This window comes from Semicossyphus pulcher, unplaced genomic scaffold (assembly GCF_022749685.1).
Source record: "Semicossyphus pulcher isolate SPU_LCO1_2020_fin unplaced genomic scaffold, fSemPul1.0.p SCAF_7, whole genome shotgun sequence".
Lineage (NCBI taxonomy): Eukaryota > Metazoa > Chordata > Actinopteri > Labriformes > Labridae > Semicossyphus > Semicossyphus pulcher.
In genome coordinates, this window is record NW_027211748.1 from 19,073,402 (window position 1) to 19,095,778 (window position 22,377).

Genomic DNA, 22,377 nt, shown 5'->3' on the forward strand with positions numbered 1-22,377 from the left:
CATTTTGGGAAATGTAGTTCAAAAGCGAACCCTTCAGCCGTGAGGCTTTCACCACAAATGTATAGTCTATGTAGGTTTTCCTGGCCGTAAATGGTCTGGAACTGATAAAAAATGTTTTGGCTGTGGTGTCATTTTGTTCTTAACCACAGGTTTGAAGTTATACAAGACTGTGTACAAGAGTAACTGTCAAACAATGTTTGGTAAAGTGACTATGATCTAAATTTGTTGAAACCACTTGGTATTCTGAATCATATGTACTTTCCCAAACGCTGTGGTTGTACTCCGAAGACTGGTGGTCATCCTGACATATGAAACACATTAGTCTTCTGATCTTTGTTGGCACCGTCTGCTCCAAACCCACAGCTGCAATGGCGAAATGAGGTCATGATTCAATATTATAAAAAAGACAAACAAGGTCTCATTGTGAGTCTGGTACATTCGTCTGTTGCAAACTGCTGTTGCATGCCAATTGGGAACAGAATCAGTGATAGGGCACCCTGCTGCCTTTTGAAAAAGAACTTGCATCACAAAGAGCATTTGTGTGTGGCGGTGAGGGATTGGCATCGGTAAACGCTCCCTCCCTCCGCTTGCATGAGACGGTCAGTGAGCACTGGAACACCTGTGGACCAGAATGGTATAATAACAACTTTGTTTCCCCAGGAAATGATGCGTTTCCTGACTCGGGCAACACTAGGCTAAGATTAGAGCAGGAGACGGGCAGTTTGGAGGACAAACATTTACTATTCCACTTGAGCTTTGCAATTTTTACACATTTTTAAAGAAAATATAGCAAATACAAAGACAAGAATTTAAAAACACTTTCGTGGACACAAAACAGTCCATGTCACCAAACTTTTCTTTATTTGGCAAGGAATGGGATTTAGCTGACCATAGTTGTAAAAATACATTATTCATATACACCTCTAGTAAAAAACACTATTGAAAACATATCTAAAAATATACAGTGAAACAAACAGCAGAATAAAAACACTTTGCAGGAGTAAGAGGAGGGGTGTGGGAGGTATTTTACAAGGTAAGTGAGGAATGCTAACACATAACAGTCATAGTTTCCTCTGCCCTCAGTCCTCTGGTACGGCCCAGACATTTGGTACCAATATGTGCCCGCACTTCAGAAGAGACAGTTCATGCACTTTACAGCCTTGCTGCCGTAGTCCACACACTCGGGCCCGATGCACTGGCAGCAGGCGTTGTGAAACCAGCGGTACTTGGATCCTCCCATTGACTCGCAGTAAAGTTTACACTGACGGATAGACACGCAGTCGTCGAAGTAGACCACTGTGCACATGCCCTCTGAAATAAAAAAAGGACAGAAGAAGGAAAAAGGCGTGAGTCACCATCCCAGTAAACGTGGTTTATAAAAACAAGCAGCATTTTAAAGTAATTACTTTTAACCCTCAATGTTCCTACTTTTACTTCAGGGGTGAAATTTATTTGCTGCATTTAAGTGCGACCATATGTGTGTGTGAGCTTAATGAGTTAACTGCTCGGCTCTGTGGGAGCACTCCTATTACGAGTGTGTCTTTATAGCAACTAGCACTGACTGTCGGTCAAAACAGCCGCAAATTACTTTTAAAAACAGCAGTGCAGCAACACTTTCATCCCAGTATAAGTCCCTGAACTATAAGTCATTTGGCAGTGACGTCCACACGAGAAACCATGCAAATGTGACCCAACCCAATCTGGTCTTAGCTCGGGCCTTTGTAGTCCACTTCAGCTCTGGTTCGGGCCTGATTTTATTACCATGGGTCTTAGTGAGTGTGCATGCATGCAATGAAAAATTTGACAGGACCTGACAGGACCAGAAAACTATGCAACAATTAAGCATGTGAGCAAAGAATGCATATTTCTCAAGCAGTGTAACTTATTCAGAAAGTTTAATAGTGATGTGGAAGTGACTCAAGCGCTTTACAATGTGAGGCTGCACGTTTTCAAGCGGCAAGTTACCAACAACATTATATAGATTCAGGTCCGACAGAAACACAGGCTTTTCTAAAACAGAGCTGCAACCAGCATGCTGATCATCGCTGTTTTATTGTGAAAGTATCTATTTTATATCAGCCAATAACAGTTCCCCAGAGTTGAGAGATAGACATTAACTTTACTGTGATATAAACTTGATAATGCTTGGCCTTTGCTGATTAATCACTTCAAAGACAGTTTTAATTTAAAGCTTCATTTATCAAATTTTCTCAGGAGCCATCAGGATGTTCAGCTGCGTTTTGATAAAGAGCTGCCCGTTACTACTTTACAGGAACCTGTTAAAACATCCAGAGGAAGGTGTTTAAGCACCTCAAGATTTCATTCTGATACAGTATGTCTCATTTAAAGTGTTTAATCAATATATATTATAGGATAATTATCACTGATTAATAAACGGGCTTATAAATGTTCGTAGCTTAAAGCAGTAGTTCCCAACTTGGGGTCAAAAGATCACTGGGGGTGCGCGAGATTGTCAAGATTAGATTTGCACATGTTAAATAACATCATTTAAAAAGCACTTACTTGATAATGAATTCTGTTCAACTATGAAAAAAATGTATTCCAATATATTTATATATCCAATATATATATACTCCAAGGAAAAAAGGTTGGGAACCACTAGCTTAAAGGACAGCTCCATTGGGTAGTTTAGTTCATAACAATACAGTGCTACAGGGATGAGGTATTACCTCGGCTCCCTCGACAAAAAGCCAATATGATTTTTCCTTTGGATTTTGGATTACTGCAGAAATTAAGCTCCTTCCAGAACAAAGGGGAATTTTGTTCCACACAATAATCTTCGCAAACGAGCACCACTTTTTTGAGTTTTATAGAGTAAATTAAATTGCCAGAAGTAAAAAGCTAGGATAACGGCATGAACAGACTCCGCCGCAATCGAATAAATTCAGCATCACCACCACTAAGCTTCCACGTTGTCTATGTTTCTGTGTGATGGAAAATATCCTTATTTACACTGAAAAACTGAATCTCAGACTGAATCTCAAACTTCCTCTGAAGAAGGAAATCCATTGTATGGCTTCAAATGGAGGATTTGGTATTAAATTCAGTGATGGGAGAACTAAAATAATCCTTCAAAGCTCAAACATTACCTTGATTGTCGTAGCTGGCATGGATGCTGTTTCCAGGCACGGACACGTTCTGGTGCGTGCTGTCGAGCGACTCCAGGAAGGACACCAGGTTCTCGTGATGGGAGAGCTCCTCGGCGACGGGGAAGGACACCACCATCATGTTGATGGGCGCGTCGCCTTCTGTGAGGGCGCGGAACAGCGAGGGGATCGGACGGTGCAGCTCCTCCACCGTGCTCTTTGACGTGGCCGGAGAGTCGCTGTAGTTCTTGGGGTTACACATCCCTGTTATGAAAGATGGATGAAGAAATTAACGGGTCAGTTTACTCAAAATTTCTGACATATTTTCTATAAAAATTGTGGATTATCAAGACTTTTGGTGACATTACTGAATTATTATCAGCAGTGGTGGAATGCATCCAAAGACATTTAGTCAAGTATAAGTATGCATATTTGAGGTATTTTACTAATAGTACTAGTATCTCATTTTATGTAAATGTATACCTCTACCTTTCAACATGTCAGATGCAAATGTCACACTTTTAACTCTGAAGTTATTACCCAGATTCAAATTTTTCATATCCTTCATTTATCTCCAATTTTGATTCATTTTTTTCCAGAACAACTGAAAGTTTACCCATTTTTTCCCCGTGAAATCCTTTTTTTTTATTATTGTATATTAACTATTCTAACCCTGTTTGGATAATTTTGAAAATGAGTGGTCAAAATTCTGAAAACAGAGCTGTTTTTCTGAGTTGTACTTATAGGACACTTATAGGACAGCTACAATACAAACATGTCTATAAATATCAGAATCAGCCTTTAATGTTTAATGTGTACGATTTGTGCCATAAGGGCCTGTGTCCACTAATGCCGTTTTTTGCACTGGCAGCCGAAATTACCTCAATTTCAGAGCGCTTCTTACCGCCGCTACTGTTGCTAGGATACTAAAGTTGTCTGGCGGCACTTCTGCTTCCATTGGTAGTGACTGTTTAGTCTGTTTTAAATCGCTCTGTATGCTTTAAATTTGCTTTTATTCACGGACATTTTTCAAAGAAAACGATGGAAAGGAATCTTGTCCTGGCGTTAGCAGCAGCTCTACAACTGGAAATTGTATCCACCAAAAACACAAAATGATTAGATTCTCCTCCGCCACTGTTGTTGACAATGCTGATATCAGAACTCCCACCCCTTCTTGATTTTGATTGGTTGGTGACAAAGAAATTACATTGACGAGTGCAGCGGTGTTCCAAAAGTTTAACTATTTTCAACAGAAGCTCCTTTCCCACTGGTCAAATAACCCGGCTTTTTTGCTTAGTGGGAAAGGTTACAAACGGCATTCAGACCCGGGTCAAATGACTTTGCAGTAGACCCGGGTAATTATCTCCTCTGCTCCAGTCGGCAATGATGGGAACACAAAACCCGGGTCAACACTAATCTCCGCCCCCCTTTCCGGCGCAATGCACGTAAATACAGAAGTTCAACATACAACGGCAAATTTGTTCTATGTTTTGTGCAAGATGCAGTGAGGTGAGAGAGCTCATCCCTGATCCGAGGGGAAGAAGAAATAAGGCGACAGGTTTCCGGCGCTTTTGTGATGTCAGACAGTGACGCAGCAGAAAACAGATCAAAAAGGAGTATACTCTGCTGGCAATGGGAAAAGAGACAATTGGTATTTATGACTGGGTCTTCCCGGGCCTGAAAAACCTGCGTGAACCTGCCAATTTTGGTTGGGTATTCGTTTGTTTTGAGTTTGAGTGGTTTTGTATCGAAAATAGGCACTGCCAAACCAAAAAACGCCATCAGTGGACACAGGCCCTTATCAGACCTAAACTCCTCTTAATGTCATTGCCAAATTCACAGATATATTAGCAAGGACAAGACCGCAGAGTCTCTGCTCCAGCCTTAACTGGAGGCTGAAATCTCAGAGGTGAATTATCTAAGTACCTGTGTGTCTATTTACCACTAAAGGTTATCTTTGTCTTCAGTCATTTAGCTGGACTGACCCTTTAAGCACTTTGACAAAGCAGGGAGATCAGTTGTAAGTCATTCTTTCACACACAATACACACGATAACAGTTAAACTGTCGAATCCTGAATGATTTCAACTCACAAGAGCAATTTAGTGAAACCACACTGCTGTCAACAGTACCTCGTCTCAATTAAGATCCTCTGAACACTTCATTTAATCCCCAAATACAGTAGTAATCACTGGACAAAGTCCCCACATCCTCAGATAGGATCTTCCTAACGCTTCAAATGAGTCAAAGTGAATTACAGCTAATGGGTAAATCGTTTAATGGGGAGTGGAGTTTGACTGAGGAATAGGATTACAGACCGACTCTCAGAGCAGAGCCAGAGCAGCTGTTTTAGATAAAGTGTACACATGGGTCCTCCCTCCGTGTCCTCCCTCCTCCTCCTCCTCCTCTCCTCTAAAATACAAACTGTCCTCTGCTGGGCTGCTCTAACCACTCGCAGATACACACTTCAAAGCAGCCAGCGTTTGGCACAGATAACATGTTTAGAGTGGAAACTTACTCAAAGTGGTGCTGGAAGAAAAAATAAAAGCACATAAATGAGAAATATATACTTGCTTAAAGCTACAGGCTGTCATCGGTGTGTTGTAAAAGGCCGGCCCAGGAGGAAAACTCCTCCACCACAACATCTGTGCAGCAGCAGCAGCAGTGAGTTCAGCGCTCAGTGTCACATACTTGTATTTGTGCTCCACATAAAAGGACTTTAATAAAGCCTCCTTGTCAGCATGAACAGCAATATCTGTCTGTCATAGCTGATCTGAGAGCCTAGTGGCTCACAGGGGCGGAGCCACAGGGGGAAGTCAAGGGTGGCGGGCCTTCGGGTGGGGGGCCTGTTACACCCTGACACGTTTTTCTAAATGTTTAACTTTCATCTTTAGTTGTTTTAATCTGCGAGTTTAACTGCGACATATTTATGGCCGCTAGCAACATGCTGCTACATCTGACTACTAATTTCCACCATGCATCCGTGTCTTCCACACCTTTTCCCAGCGAGCGATGGCGCTCAGTGTGGTTTCCATTGATGTGTTTGGGAGACCATTTGTTTGCCTGTGGGCATTTTCCAGAGTTACATTCATCACGTTTGTTTGAGCTACAAATCTCAGTGGGTGCAGCATCATAACGCCCTCCATCATGTTCAGGATGTTTGAACTGAGCAGTTTAGGTTGAACGCGGGATGCATCTGCTCAGCAGGCTATCCAACCATAACTTGCCACCCTGACAAGTATCCATGCATCCTGGATGGATTACTGAACAGGCCTGTGGGGTACAGGACACAGGTGCACCTGGACCAGAGCCTTTATGTGCTCTGTTGTGGAGCCATTTGATTTAGAATGTGTAGAATTTCCAGTAAAAATCATTAAACTGTATTTTATGAATTATGACCTCTACTGAGACAACTTATTTAAATTTAATATTATTTACTTATTATTATTTACTCTTCTTTTCTAGTTTAGGCAGAGTCTTTAATTATCATCCATTAGTAAGTCCTGTTCATGTTCTGTTTCATTGCTTAAAATACATTTTTAATTGGGATAATATTTATTGTGAATGTAGGTTCTAATAAAAGATAATGACGGCACTTGCATTTAGCTATGCAATCAATTTAATGTGTTTTTGAATCACGTTGGTTAAGTTTGTTTCATTTTAAAAATCGTATACATATTTTAATTTAATTATTTTTCAGAGTCTCTCCTTCCTCCTGTAACGAACAAGCCGTTTTGTTACTGAAAGGTCAGACCTGGCTGACAGTATTTGGTGTGACCGCATAGCCCCTCCCCCATGTGTGCGATCCCACGTGGTGCGCGGCCGCACTGCACTGTCACTCCAAAGTTGTAGAAAACATGGCTGATCTAGGATCAGTTATCCAGCCTTATATGTATGAGCCAGAATCACCAGGAGATATCGGAATGGTAAGTTGAAACGACTTGACTATAAGCTAGTGCGAGAAGGCAGCCTGAGGTGAATGACGGTGAATGACGATTGGTCGATTTCAGCTAAAGCAAGGTTCTACACAGAAACCTGCAGCTGTTCTGAACGGCCCATTTCAGAGGCGACCCTTTTAAAAACGTTATTCTGAAAAAACACAGAATTACGCAGTTTTCACTTTTTCACTTTGAGCAATAAACACAGATACGGCCCCTTTAAACCCCTCATTTATAATGTCTGAGCATTCCCTTTCATTGCACACACACGGGGCCTTATTTGGGAAAAATATTTGTGGTATGCAATGACTGGAGTTAATAATGTTTGATCCCATTTTAAGTTTGCCATGAAAAACACAGATGAAGTTTGTTACTTTAGAAGACACAGTTGCAAATCGAGAAATTGGAAATTTATCAGCAATTTGTCAGTAATAGATTTAAGGTGTAATACACATTAAAGAGACTTTATACCCAGAAGTCGCAAGTTACACAAGTTTAACACTCAACAAAACACTTACAAAGTGTCTATACTGCCACAACTGTGATTGTAACCTGTGTATCATAACTTCGACACTAATCTCCTTCCATACATGTGATGCCTCAGTTCTGTCTCAGTCTTGTTGATCTCTGCTAAACTGAGACTGTGGCTGCAGGTTTAAAAAGGAACCAGTTTGTTTTGAGCGCTGCTGCCCTGATACAAGATGAGTGTTCAGTGACTGAAGCCAGATACCGAAGGTGCCTCTGAGAAGTGACAGTGTGGAGGTTAACGCAAAGCAGAGCCAACAGGGCCGCTGTGTATCGGAGCAGAGGAAATTAAAGGAGCATTGACAAAACTAAGTGGCTGCTCCACATGTGGACAGGAAATCTAAAGGTTTTCCAGAAGATCAAAGGGTGAAGAAGCCGGAAGAGAGAGGGGACGAAGAGGTCGACCTGCTCAGACGAACTTTGACTTTCAGCCTCCGACGGAGGTGCGGCGGGGGTGTAAATCCAAAACAAGCGGATTTGTGGAGTACTCCAAGTATTTGGCTGATTAACTGTTGTTTCTGTTTTGGCTGATGTGTGTCCTGCTTCAAACCAGCAGGACCGGGGTTTTAAGGACTGAGGGACAGATTCAAAAACTGGGAGCGCATTGATAAAAAGAGTTAATATGTGTTTGGTCTCAAATGTAATGACCTGGCTCTCGGACTATGAGACATTTTCCCATGCTTCCTTCTGAGTACAAAAATAATACATTAATAATAATACATTTATTTGTATAGCACTTTTAAAAACAGGTAACAAAGTGCTTCACAGGTATGTCTTAAGTAGTGAGATGAAACAAGGGACTGACTCTGCTAGTCTGATCTCCTCTGGCAGCTTGTTCCAAAGTCTGGGGGCTGTGACAGCAAAAGCCCAAACGTCCAGACTATTTAGTTCACCAGAGAAAGATTAAGTATATCACAACCCATGTAGGTACAAAACAGTAAGCAAAAAATACCAGGAGGTCCCACTACAAGTGATAGATTTTGCAGTTAGCAAGCTGCTAAGTCCAAGCTGCTAGCATGCTGTTTTGGCGACCCACAATCCTCTGCACAGAAGCCACACCAACCAAGCCACCATGGACGTCGCCATGGGCGAACTCTGGCGGGTTTTGTATCAACAAGGCAACTATATTTTTCAATAACATTAAAATGTTTGAACAAGAGGGTCAAAGTTCAAGCTGCAATCTTACGATGGCATATGTTGTCCCAGTTGTCTGCACGTATTACAGTTACAGCAGTTACAGCTATTTTGTATATACAGGACTGTCGCCAGCTAACACGTATAACAGATTAAAATGAGTACATCTGACCACAGTGGCAGGTGAAAAACGAGACAGCAGCACCTGATGAGGAAGTCTTAAGTAAAGGATTAACGGAGGAAAGTGGAAGTAAGACTTTTTTAACCTCAAATTTAATGTAACACCTGTGATTCAGCTTGAAAATTGTGTTTTACATATCGGCACTAATCTTTTCATCCACCATCATCACCTGCCTGTATGAACCTGCTCCATTACCTCATCACAGAAAGCAGCGTGGGCTACAACAGTTACAGTTTTAAAGTAATTTGCTGACTAACCTGCTGTCAGCTGTGAAATGTGTTGCGAATAGAGGAGACACTGTACTCACCCACGCAGTCGCAGCACTCTTCCCAAAGGTTCCCCAGACACAGCATGCACTCTTTACAGCACGAACAGTTCCCGTCGGACGGACGACACTGGCACAGCTCCTGCAGGACACACAAAACAATACTGAAACATTAAAACAGAACAAACTAATCATCACTGATCCTTAACTCATCTGTCCCCCAAAGCAGGGCAGAACTCTGTATGTGGAAGTCAGATAATTATCTTTATTTGATTTGCTGATGAAAACAAATATTTAAGCAACAATTCAGACGTCAAACATTAGCTGATAATGTGTTGGTATGGAGCAGATACTGAACATGGTGGAAACATGATTCTTTATATTGTCAGTATAAAACCTCCAGGTTTGACATGTGCAGCAGCAGCATCATAAGAGTTAACAATCACACAACAGACAGAACTGAACATGCAGACCTGCTGTGCAAACAGAGACTTGCCATTAACACATCAACAGAACAGCAGGTTTGCTTCACGCACACTCACTATTATCACACACAGGCCGTTACAAGACAGAGTTACTGTACGCTGCACGAGGCATCTGTGGCATCTTTATAAATATGTTAGAGACGTCAGTGTAGATGGAGCGGAGAAAAATATAAAGCTCTGCTGAATTTCCATTCATGAACACAGCAGGCTCTGACACGTCGACGCTTGCGGCAATCAAATCTTTTTCTCTTAATGTTTAACACAATAGTCTGCCTGCTCTTTTTGTAGCTTTGCATCCATGTTTTTATATGTCAGCATTTATTTATTGCTGTCATAGCTGGAGGCAGTGAAGGCCGAAACTACAAATATAAGACCCAAATTATTATCCTGAATTAATTCCAGAGTTGCATGTCCAGCGGGAGATTTTCCTTGTCGAGGGGGAGGTGGGTTCTCATGAGGCAGGACATGACGTAAAAAATTCTGCTGTGGAAGTCACAAGCTGTGTCTCAATTCGGGGGCTGCATCCTTCGAAAGATGAGTTATTCGTAGCCTGTGCAGACCGATAACGCCAACCTCAAATGAGACAGTCTGGTCTACGGAGGATTTCCAGTCACGAGCCGTTTCTGCCTTTACCCTTGTGTCCACCAAACAGGTAGCTCGCGTAACTTAACCTATTATTTTTAAGCAAGGAAAATTGCTTTTAAAAGTGTATTCCTCGGCTGATCTCATTTGAATTGCCGCGCAATGAATCTTGGGATACGTTGGACCAGGAAGGATGCACCCGATGGATCTTTGGTGGCCCAGGAAAAGGAGGATGCATTTGTCGGGCGCATCTGAAGGAGCCTTCGAAATGGGACAGCCTCCGTCAAATACACCCTTTGAAGGAAACAGCCCTGAATTGGGACACAGCTACAGTGTAATGTTAACAACATATCCAAGATGGCTGACGATTGGAGTTGGCCCTCACAGCCTGAAGCTCCTGAATCTCTTCATCTCTCCAATTTACATTTTTGCTATTGTCATCTTGTAAATGATCCTTCTTCTTCAACCTTAGATGTTTTTATTCGTTATGTGCCACTCTTCTAGTTTTGCACCGGTCACATGATATTAACGTCATGACCTCGCCCAGTTGCTCACAGCAAACTGACTGTTACTTGGTGTTTAACTTTGGTCATCCTGGCATTTCACAAGGAGGCCGGCAGAAAATGGACCTTTAATAGTCCTTTATACAGAGATAATTTAAGCACTGTGGGTTATTTCTTACACTTTAAATAAAGATCGGGTTCGTTGGGTTCATCGCTTCATAAACAGGCTTGTCGACATGGAAAAAAAGCTCTTTCTCATGTTTCTTTTTATAGAAGGACGCTAACATTAATACATTAGCTCCTGCAAACATCCCAAAACATGAAGCCTCTGCTGCTCCCAGAACTCCTCTACAGACACTTAAACCATAGCAGACAGCTTCATTCCTCATCTCCAGCACAATCCACGCGTAGGTGGGATTGAAAAGTAGGTGAGAGCAGAGCCAGAGGAGTTCCTCTTTCTCCCCCTCTGTTCTCTCCTGACACAGAACAGGGAGCACATTCCTCCAAGTCAAGGTCACCGCGATGAGGGAGGCGGAGGGGGGAGAAACAGGGGGAGGGAGAAGAAAACACCTGGAGAACAGAACATGGCCGCCCCCCCTCCAGCAGCACACTTTCCCCCTCCCTTTCTCTCCTGTTTTTTCTCCGTTCAGTCACCCCTCCTTCTTTTATACTCTTCCCTTTCTTTACTCTCTCTCTGCTCCTCCTTTATATCTTTGCAGAAGCCATCTCCTACACGTAAACAGTCCTGGCAATGATAAAAGACTCTCCAGTGACTCACCAGTGACGGATTGCAAAACCACACACAGTTCACTTAATCACCAGCCTCTCAATCCCCAAACCTCTGATCAGGATCTGATCCCGAGAGTAATTATGAGCCTCTGAGGTGAGATTATAAAAAACTAAACAGCTGCCCCGAGGGGACAAAACTTACATCTCATATTTCACTAAACAGAGAACAGAACATTTCTTTTCTAAAACATTAATAGGAGAGAAAAGAAGCTTTAGCAAGCTGGAGCCAGGAGGTTGTTAGCTTAGCTTGGCCCAACGACAGGGAGCAGGGAAGAATAGCTAGCTAACAGCTAGCTTAAACCTCTCTAAAGCTACATACACCTCTATCCCTCTAAATAAATATTTTAGGCAATACATTTTATCAATTTCTTGCCAAGATAAAAACAATAGAATAGAATGGCTCTCATGTCTGTGTGTTAATAATGACGCAAAGCTAGAAGGTAGTTTAGCTTCATGAATTTAAACAAGGGATAACAGCTAGCTTGGTTCTGTTCAAGACCGCAAAGCTAGCTAATCCTCACTCCAGCATAAACGTAAAAACTACTGTATGTGGGTTTAAAAGAGGAGCTGAAAGGTGTTTAGCATAAAGGCACAGAGGTAAAAAGCTAGCTGGGTTAACAAACTAATGAAAAAAGGTCAATTATATGGTTTACAAAGGAGAGCTAGGAGGCGTTTAGCCAATTTTAGCATTAATACTTGATGCAGCTTCGAACAGTTAGCCCAACTGTAGAAAGTTTATATCTGTCTACAAACACCTCCAAAGCTGACTAAACATTCATGTTTTTTTTTGTTTAAAACATGCACAAACATACATGTTTAAAAAAAAGTGTTTTGAGTAGCTGTGTGCTTTAGCTATTTTTTTTTAGCAGAAAAACAACCAGGTGCAGCTTTCTGTTTGTGTGCAGGTTAAAAGAGTGAGATATAATGCATTAGCTTTGAGGTGCTTGTAGGTGTATCTTTTAAAGGGCTGTTTCCCAAGTCAGTTAATGCAAAGCTAAGCTTAATGTCTCCTTACTCCTGCTTCATATTTAGCCTAAAGTTTGAGAGTGGTATTGATCTTCGCCTCTTAACTCTCATCAAGAAAGTAATGGATTCCTGGGGCACCGGTTTTGCTCAGCGGTTCAATCGTGCGTCTACAAAGGCTACAGTTTGACTCTCACCCTCATCCCCACTCTCTCGTACCCTGTTTTTGACACCATCCACTGTCCTCTATCTCCAAATAAAGTAAAGGCATAAAAGGCCAAAATACAATGCAAGAAACAATGAAAAGAGAAAATGTGTGAGTGTTTTCTGCTCTTATTAGTGAATTTGTTCCTTGCTGGTAGCACCTAAAATACTTCACATGGGGCTAATGATTAGGAAACTATACAATACTAATCAATAATAATCAAGAAATCATTGATATTACCATCATTACCATTACAAGGTAGTAGCCTAGTATGCAGAGGGACAAAGAGTCATCCAGGCTTTGAGCATTAAAACACCTTGTGTTTCTGCCCCAGAGGACCAACAGTTAAGACACACCACATAACAATGTCAACAATTTGTTTCCAGGCTTGGAACATTGTTGCATCTCACAGCCCTCCCTTTATACATGCCAAACATTCATCAAGAAAAAAATGGTGATCATGTTCCGTTTCCAGTGTCTCAGAGTCTGATATGACAGCAGATTGAATCCCCCGAGTTTTAAACGGTTGTTTGGACAAAAAGAAGCAATTACAAGGCCTCACCGTTCTGACCTTTTACAGAGTAAACAATCATAAAACCAACAGCAGGTTAATCGTAACAATCTGCAGCTGAAGCACTACAAACAACAATTTCCTTACTGAAATGTTTGAGGTTATCTCAATGACTTTAAGGGGCCTTATTAGGCTTCCTCTGCCTCAGAGGAAACCGCCGTAATCAGTCAAAACTCTGCAGCAGCGAGACAAAAGGAGAGAAAGTGAGCGCGCTGCCTCGTCCGGCTGCTGTGTGTTAACTTTGAAATCTGCTGCCCCACCCTGCTCAACAGCCCGTCTGCACAGAGCTGTGGCCTGTGAATCTATCCCAACTGTATATTTCCCTCAACCAACCTCCCCCCACAGACATGCACACCTCCTCCTGACCTCAGCCTCCCCTCTCATGTTCTCCCACCCTCAGGGGTTTTGGGGAATTCAGACAAATGACTTGAGATGGCAGCAGAGCGTAAAAGCGAGCGTCAGGCAGCAGATCCCACTAATCACCAACAACATGGAGCTCGTACAGAGCGGCGAGAGGCGGAAAAGTTTCTCCTTGACGGCACACGCACCATCGCTCTCGCCTCTGACAGCTAGCGAGTTGGTGTCGGCGAGGTCGCGGAAGCTGCAGAGCTTTTGTTGTCCCGAGCAATGACTCATCAGGAGGAATAAGCCACCTGGAAGTAAAGAAGAGCGAGCAGAGCCACAACCCAGGAGGAAGAGGAGCTTGTGGTTTGGAAGCAACAAGTTTGTGCCAAAAAATGCTGCAAAATGGACTGTAATTTGTGAAAAGGGGCACTGGAGATTCACTTTACTGAGAAGTAGTTTAAGGACGGATTCTTAAATCTTCTGGTTCAGACCTTTAAATGTGCAGGCAAAATTGGAAACATGTTAGTAAGACAGGCAGCAAACAATGCTGTTTTAAGTAAAGAAAGAAGCCATTAATTGTTAAGTGGATTGACTGATAATTACTCTTTAAAAATTTTGATAATCAACTAATTAAGTCATTTGTGAAACTTTTTAAGTTTTAAATATTTGCTGGTTTAAGCTTTTTAACTGTGAGCATGTTCTAGTTTCCGCTGTTTTTATCCCACTCTAAATTGAATCTCTTTGGGAGAACTTTAGCCGTAAGGTGAAGATGCCTTACTTTAAAAAACAAAAGGGACTTTTATCTGAGCCGTTGTGTTTCTACAGTTATCAATTAAATATTTGTCTTTACGGTTTAATCTCTTAACTGCAAGTCCTTTTCTTGTTGGTGGATGTTTAAAGTTATAAATAAATATCTCTAATATAGTCAGCAAGCTTTCTGTTGCAGTTTTTGTTTTTAATGCTGCTTCAGGGGAAATTACCTTGAAGGGTTTTAATTATGGTTTGCACATGTCAAGTCATCTGAAAGACTGAACTCCACCAGACCCGGCTCATGTTGTACTTATTCTTGAATAGTCTGTTTAACCAACTCACCACAACAGGTAAGCAATTGTTGGAGCCCCTTACAGAATAACCAGGCCATGAGCAGAATTTACTTATATCCACAGAAAAAAAAACTACATTTTGTTAAAATAAGGGCCGCTACTTAATTTGTTATTTTGTCACTTTATTGATTCGTCTTTAAAATATATAATTGAAAACAGTGAGAGCTGTTCGCCTTCGAGTTTCAGAGCTCAAAGTGACGTCACAAGCAACAGAAAATCTGTTTACGACAACAAATCTATCCTAAAATGTGTTGTAGATATATTCTCTGTTGAGTGGAGGTTAAATGATTGAAATAAAAAAAACTAATATCCTGTCGATTGATGCATTTAATCGACCACACAGCCTCTGCTCTAGTTGAAATATGTACCATCTATTCCACACCTATTCTGACCTAATCACATGTTCAACTTCCTGTGACAAATACCGATTTTCATTACTACCTGCAGCTCACTCACACAGTGTCTGGGGTCACACAGGTGAAATGGTCGCTGAGGTTAAATACAGTGCTGTAAAGATGTTAATGGGAGAGGCCGTTTCACTAAACACACAGCAGGTCAAACACACACACACACACACGCAGGACGGAGGACAAGCAGCAGCTCAAATGTGACTTGACAGGTGCTGGAAAGACGGGCCAAAGCTTCTCTTCATGTTTTCCCTCAAAATAGCCAAAACGCATGACTGAATGTGTGTTAATTATGGGGTGCCCCCCACCCATCCTCACCCAGAGGACCTCAGACGTGACGGAAGAAGTGACACAAAGGAAGTGATGCTACAAAGTCAACAAGTCAGAGTCAAGGTTGATGCAAAAATACTAAAAACCTGTCCAAAAAGGGAAACTTGACATAAATAAAAGAGCAAGTGAGCGATTTCCCCCATGATGCTTTGCTCTAAAACTGCATGCTCTGACACTGCAGGTAGAGAACAGGTGTGCACAAAGCTGCACGGTTAGATTCACATCTCTATTCCTCTTTTTCTCGCTCTGGGAAACTTTCCCTTCGGACTTCTCTCGGCTTATCGGAGGAATGCATCTGCATTCTTCCCAACAGATTCCATCTTTGTTCTCCGGTCCAGATCTCCACCTCGGCCGGGACGCAAGGCTGATTTCTACTTGATTTTGGCTTCGGCTGGGTATCTGCGTTCATCTGGAGTATTTGCATGACTGTTACTGGGTTGTTTAAAGACATAACAACAGCTCAGACTATTTTTTGATGCTGCGTAGTACTGTACTACTGCGAGTTCGTCCTGTCAAACATAAATTGCCTTGGACTTGACTCCAGCTGCACACAGCGTTGAATTTGTGTTGTTGTCAGGAGAAAAGCAGCGTGTGTTTAGCTAAAACAGCTGCAACATTGCAGGAAGAAAAGAACTTGGCTGCACTCACACAGAAGTTTCCCACTTTAAAGCTACAGAAAAGCAAATCAAATTCTTGAGTTTAGTTCAGCAGTGATGAAGGGAATAAAAAAGTTGCATTGAATACAAGTCTTTGCACATTTTTCAAGCAATAATTTTTGATTTTGGAAGATGCAAAACATGTTTGGGGTCGTTTCACATCAACAAACAGAACTACATTGCTTATGCTCTGAATGCCTGCTATAAATCAGAGGTTGGTTAGCTCGGTTTGTGTGGATCTCTTGGCTTGCGAGTCAGAAAATCTGTGCAAGAGGAGTTTGTTCTATCTTCAAGCAACTGTTCAGCATCCAGCGCCCTCAGAAAACGTGTGGAAACAGCCCCTAACCTGGATGAGACACTTGCTGACGTCGCTGGCGCAGAGGGCCTTGTTGCAGCCGGAGGTCACGGTAAGGCCTGAGAGGAGGAAGAGGAGAGCGGCGGCGGCAGGGAGGATCAGCTGACCGGGCCTCATCCTGACGGCTCACCAGCACGGCAACTGGAAACACCTAGATCAACACGAGACACAGGACAGGACCTCAGGGACAAATAAACAAACCTTCAGCCTGGACATTCCACAAGAAACGTGAAGAGATGCAGTTTGTGCATCACAGATAATGGGAGACAAACATAACCTGACCTACCTTTACTGAGACTGATCAACTTTTTTACAAATTCAAATCTTACTTAGGAAATTTTTGTTGGATTTTAATAGATTTTTTGACCAAACAACAACAAGAAAAACCCAAACAGAACAATAAAGCTGCCAGACATGTTGACACCCACAGCATCCGGATAACTGACAATATATGGCTCATAGACAAGAGTCCTTTTTCTCTTCTTAGTCATCAACTTTGATGAACTTTAATAGACTTTTAACTTAAAACAACAGTGATACATATTATGTTTTTACCTGTATAGCCTTTACTTGTGTGCCACATATTTTATCAGACGCCTAATACATGCACTGAGATGTCTGAGATCTACTTTTAAGAGCTTAAACTTTCGCAACAGGGCTAAAAAATGCAACAGAAGATGATAAACGTGTTTAGTAAAACGGAATCAGAACTTTATAATGCAGAGGAAGCACAAACTTTGACATGTTAGCATCACATTTCTAAAAGGCCTGCGTCACATTTCATTCAAAGCCAGCAACACACTCACGCTACTGCGGAATAACAACACACACATCTGGCAACATCAGCTTCCTTCATCTAGTTTTTTCCTTTCAGTACAGCCCCGTTAACAAACCTTCTAATGCTCTGCTTTTTACACTATACAACTTTCTCTGCTGCACATTGTTCCGTTTCACATGACGGAGAGGAAACATGTGAGGAACATTAGCTCCCGCAGTTTCTTCACCTCTTTTATGCTCATCGCAAACACCAAAATCACTTTGTTTCACTCGCGCGCAGCTACAAAAGGCTCGCGCGAAGAAAAGAGCGACATAATTAACATAAAGCGGGTTTAAAACTTACCTCAACGCTGTTTAAAAGTTCCTAGCTTTTCTTTTTAGGAGGGAGTGTGCCTGTTTTCTCTTTGAACTTCTCCAGGATGGTGTTCTGCCGCCGCTCAAGTGTCCACTGTGTCCAGAGGGCGTCAGTCTCTCCGCAGCAGAAAGCGACAGGCAGTCGGGCGCCTTAAAGGCACACACTCCATTTTCTACCCAACGTCTGTGGAGGAAAACACCGGGCCTCAGGTCAGACACACACCGGCTGCGTGTCTGCAGGGTATCGGACATGAATGACCCGCCTCATCGCACCATAAAGACAACCAGGAGAACGTTTACAACCACGTCCTGCTGTGCGTAAAAGTCTGGTGCGTAAAATGCTTATCTCCTTTAAACCCAAACTCTTTGACCATTGGTTCCCTGTTCAGGTGCTTTTTCACACGTAAATCTTTACTTTCAAATCCATCCCCCTCTCCATTAAACAGTCCTTTGTCTCCACTCTGATCAGAGGCCGTGTGATTGCGCTCATTAAGTGAGAAAAGGGCGATTCGGAAGCTGCGAAGTAGAGCAGACCTCCCGCAGAGAAGAGTCCCTGCGCTCATTTGTAGCCTCTCTGATGGGCCATTCGACCCCACTGCTGTTTACACGTGTTTTCCTGAGTCTTCAACAACCAACAACAGGCCGCACTTCCAGCCTGCAGGGGAGGAAGGCCAGAGAGGAACAGACACACCTTCAGCCAGGGCAGGGCCATTTAAATTTCAATCAGAGTAAAGAGGAGGGGCGTTTTTACAAAATGTATGTAAGCAAAGGAAAAACTTCAATCCACACTATCCAGACACTACAATACAATAAACTACTATAATAAATCCTGGGGGCAAGTTTAGGTTTTGGAGAGATTTGGTTAAGTGTATGATCATTTTACAGACTTTCTCTTGTACTGAGACATTAAGTCAGACATTGTTGATGTAAATGGGAGTTAAAACTAATAATACACCATGTTAGAGTACTGTCAGGCCGGGAAATGACAAATAGAACCAGTCACTCGGTACTAGCCACAAACTATGCCAGTGAAAAACCTCAAAAAGTCACAGTGGTGCCTCTCCCTGCATTATGTTGAGCTCAAGGATGGATAACTAAATAAAAAAGTCCTTTTTAAAGCTATTTTACCCTGCAAATGTTGAATCTTAATAACACGAATGCCCTAAACTGTACAGCACAGTTACCATTTGTAATCTGTCTAATTTGTCTCATTTTACCAGTTGAAGTATTTAAACCTTCACTCAAGGAAAACCAGAAATACAGAGAAAGAATGGAGCTGCTGTTATTCCTCCGCCCTTTGAGTTGGGTTGACTGAAAAGTCATCAGCAGGAAAACATATTGCGTGTCTTCGAATGAAAAACTGTAATGATTTAAAAGAGTCATTGCCATAAGAGAGGCCCCATCATATCATTCTTTTAAGTGTAATGTCAAGAAATGGATTGTTGATAACCAAAAATGTCAACACCGACTGCTTGAACTGTTTGCACATCACCTATGAATCGGATTCTGTCCACTCATGTTGTCTAACATTGTCTGTATTGTGTGCTTTTATCTCAGACCAGTATATTTTTAACTGATGTGCCTATTGAATTGTTTTTGTTGTTTTAGGATTCCATGAAAACCAAGTTTCTGGCTAACTCTGGTGCAATTATATTTTTTTTGAATGTTCATTTAAGTACATTGTCCCTTTTATTCAAGTAAACTATTAACAATAATAATATTAATAATAATTAAAAATGGTTACACAATCCTTAATATTTTTGGGAACTAATGAGGAAAGACTGAAATGGGTCACTGATATTTAAACATTTTGGTTTTCAAACTTTGTCTTAAAAGGTTTTAAAAGATTATTGAATTAGCATTTTGTCCAGATTTTTTTACTGCTAATTTTGTACTAAAACGTACCTCCCTCATGTCCTCAGAGAAGACAGCAAAACAAAACAAAAAGAACCTTATTCTTGATCTCACCTGAGCCACACAACAAAGTCTGTTCTCCTGTGGAGTGGCATTTAACCTGCTTGTGTCCGGGGCTTCTGATAATGTTCCTGAAAGTAACTGTGTAGAAATTACACTTCACAGGAAGCTCTTAACTCGATAAATTATTCTTTAAGAGACATTAAGTTTAAATCCAACCATTTTTGTTCATACTATTTCAATAGATCATGTTTCTCTGTACATGATGAACATATGTTATTGAATACAGAAGCAGATATATGAGACGGCTGAGCTACACTTATATTTGATATAAAGGGAGATCTACAGCCATCTTATCAAAGTTACATCACTGCTAGTTGAACGGACCTGCAGGGATGTTTACGGTGACATCTGCTGGCTGAGGATGATACTGCAGGCTGGAATATCAGAACAGTTAAAATCACATATAATTTCCTGTAGACGTCAAATGTATGATTAATACTGATCTGGTCTGAAAAATGTCTTTGCAGTTTCTCAGCGCCCAAACCAAATATGACAAAGTTCTGACTTTACAATAAAAACAGAAAATCTTCACATTCGAAAACTGAAACCTGGAAACATTTTGGATTATTGCTCCATAAATAACTAAAAACATTTTGAGAAAAGTGGTGCCAATGTGCTCATAGATGGAAAAATTGATTTATTTTCTTGTTTGTTTTTTATTTATTTGGGCCTTTGTTTATAGGAAAGTGAAGATATGACAGGGGAGAGGGGAGAGAGAGGGGATGACATGCACCAAAGGGCCGAGGTCAGAGTTGAACCTGCAGCCGATGCAGAGGCGCCGCCTCTACCATCTGAGCTAAACCAGACCAACCCATATTGTTTAATTGTTTTAGCAGCATTAAGATTAATGACAACAAAACAAAACTTGTAATTTCACAACAAATAAAATTTATTCAATTATATATTACAAATATGTACAAGTCATGTAACAAGTAAATATTAAAATAGACATTTTTTAGAACTATCGTTCAAAAGGCATTATGTTGAAAAAATAGGTTTTGTTGTGATCTCACATTGAAACTGTAAAAGTATGTTTTTTTTTCTCCTTGGAAGCCACAGCAGACTTTAATGTGCGCGAGACACAATGGACGACACATGAGGAGTGAGGCCGCAAATAGGACAGAACACAATGGCGCAAAAAAAAGCTGGAACACTTCAGTAAACCTCACAATTAAGTCCACAGTACAGCTTTTTAGGAAAAAAGTACAAACAACGCAACGCATGCACAGCATTTAATTGCCAAAGTCAAAAACACCAGCTGTGGCGTGGAACTCCAGATGAGGGAGGAAGAAACAGTAAAAACAAAAGAACACAACAGAAGCCAACACATGCTTAAGAGTTTAAGCAACAACAACAACGAGAACATCACGGACGAAGAGGACTCGATATAAAAACCAACTTTGGTCCATTAAAACATGAGACAGAACGAGTTTACAATCAAAATATCTATTATTTTTTGTTTTTACAAGTTTAAAACAATAATTACATGACTATTTACAAATGCACAATTGTTTATGTATAAAATAAGTTAAAAAATTAAGAGCACAGTCTGTACACAATGTATGAACACTCACTTTGAAAACAATTGAAACCTTTCAGTTGTGTGACCCTGCGTGATGAGGAGCAGAAGCAGCTGGTCGTCGTCCACACCTCTCGCTGCAGCTCCCGGCGCCGCCCAGTCCGGCTTTTGGTCTCTGCTTCCCGGGCTCCTTCTGTGGCCTGGACCCCCTTTTCTCTCTACGAGGAGCAGTCCGCCCTCGTAGTCGAGCCGGTTTGGACTCAGAGAGCTCTGGAGTAAAATCTTTTCTAAGTGCTCTTTTGTGTTACCGCCACATCCTAAGTGCTTCACATTTTTCTCTCCTTTTTCCTCGAATGTGCCGGCCCGCCTCTCGTGTCGCCAACATGGCCGCCGCTGTGGCAATGCGCTTCTGTCCTTTAAGCTCATATCGGGGTGAGGTCAAAGTCATCGTTGACCTCCACGAGCGGGATGTAGAACTCGGGGATCTCGAAGATGCTGGTGGACTTGTAGGTGGCCGGGTCGAGCTCCTGCAGCTTGAGCTGCCACTCCAGGCGCTGCACGGCGTTCAGGGCCGCCGCCTCGTGCTGCTGCCTCATCAGGAGACACGTCTGAGGAGGGAAGAGACAAGAATTTTTAAACCAGATGTTCTTATTTAGATCAGGAGTGTCGAATTCTAAGTAAAAAAAGTACGGATGCACGATATTGGATTTTTTGCCGATATGTTCCAACCCCTTTTGCCAATTTCGATACCGATATATTAGGCACATGTTTTTCTCCACCTAATTACAGAGAACAAAAAGTCTCCCCTGAATTGAAATCATGCCTAAACCTATTGTAGTGGCCCACAGGCAGATTCTTGAGATGGGCGATTAAATTCGTAGTGTTGAATAAATGAGATTTGGCCCCTCCTCACATGACCGATGCTGACCACAACCTTGCTGTCTGTTTTGGAAACTTTGAAAAACTTCCATACCGCAGACATCTTGCACCCTTCTTCACGCTTGATGGAAGAGGCATGGTGCACGCAGCCCCACACTCGCACCACGTTAATGTCGTAGCATTGCATCAAGCTTTTTTTAGGAAATCCTCGAGCATTTCGGCAAAATTAAAGTGTTTTATCTGCCGATGCGAATATGCCATTTTCAGGCCATAATCTGCAGATACCGATAACGTGCCGATAATAATGTGCATCCCTAAAAAAAGAGAAGACAACCATGAAACTAATTCTCCAGTTGGCTGTTGGACCAAAAGATGCTCTAATATAAAAATCCCACTTTGTTTAGCTACAGTACAGCAAAAAGAAAAGA

The 22,377-nt window shown here is 41.7% G+C and overlaps 2 protein-coding genes across 5 annotated transcripts in view; both read right to left on the reverse strand.

Moving 5' to 3' along the window:
* Window positions 1–721: 721 nt before the first annotated feature.
* twsg1a (twisted gastrulation BMP signaling modulator 1a) lies at window positions 722–17,658 on the reverse strand. Its single transcript, XM_069685273.1, has 5 exons — window positions 17,564–17,658; window positions 16,435–16,594; window positions 9,192–9,291; window positions 3,111–3,371; window positions 722–1,311 (listed from the first exon to the last, which is right to left on the reverse strand). Exons 2-5 carry the CDS (start codon window positions 16,558–16,560, stop codon window positions 1,130–1,132), a joined length of 669 nt encoding a protein of 222 aa, XP_069541374.1. The 5' UTR covers window positions 16,561–16,594; window positions 17,564–17,658; the 3' UTR covers window positions 722–1,129.
* A 3,401-nt stretch (window positions 17,659–21,059) lies between these two features.
* Window positions 21,060–22,377, reverse strand: part of ankrd12 (ankyrin repeat domain 12) — a 36,884-nt gene continuing 35,566 nt past the window's right edge. For all 4 annotated transcript variants that reach the window (XM_069684460.1, XM_069684459.1, XM_069684458.1 and 1 more), the window contains one exon: window positions 21,060–21,678. In XM_069684460.1, coding sequence (XP_069540561.1) covers window positions 21,493–21,678 — 186 coding nt within the window. In that variant the 3' untranslated portion in view covers window positions 21,060–21,492. The remainder of the gene's footprint in view (window positions 21,679–22,377) is intronic.

Bases quoted from the DNA above. Each gene is read 5' to 3' on its own strand.
- twsg1a (XM_069685273.1), bottom strand. From the start codon at position 16,560: ATGAGGCCCGGTCAGCTGATCCTCCCTGCCGCCGCCGCTCTCCTCTTC. The intron at 9,292-16,434 runs GTTAGGGGCTGT...TGTGTCCTGCAG, and splicing joins TCAGCAAGTGTCTCATCCAG to GAGCTGTGCCAGTGTCGTCC. The intron at 3,372-9,191 runs GTGAGTACAGTG...CTTTCATAACAG, and splicing joins AGAGTGCTGCGACTGCGTGG to GGATGTGTAACCCCAAGAAC.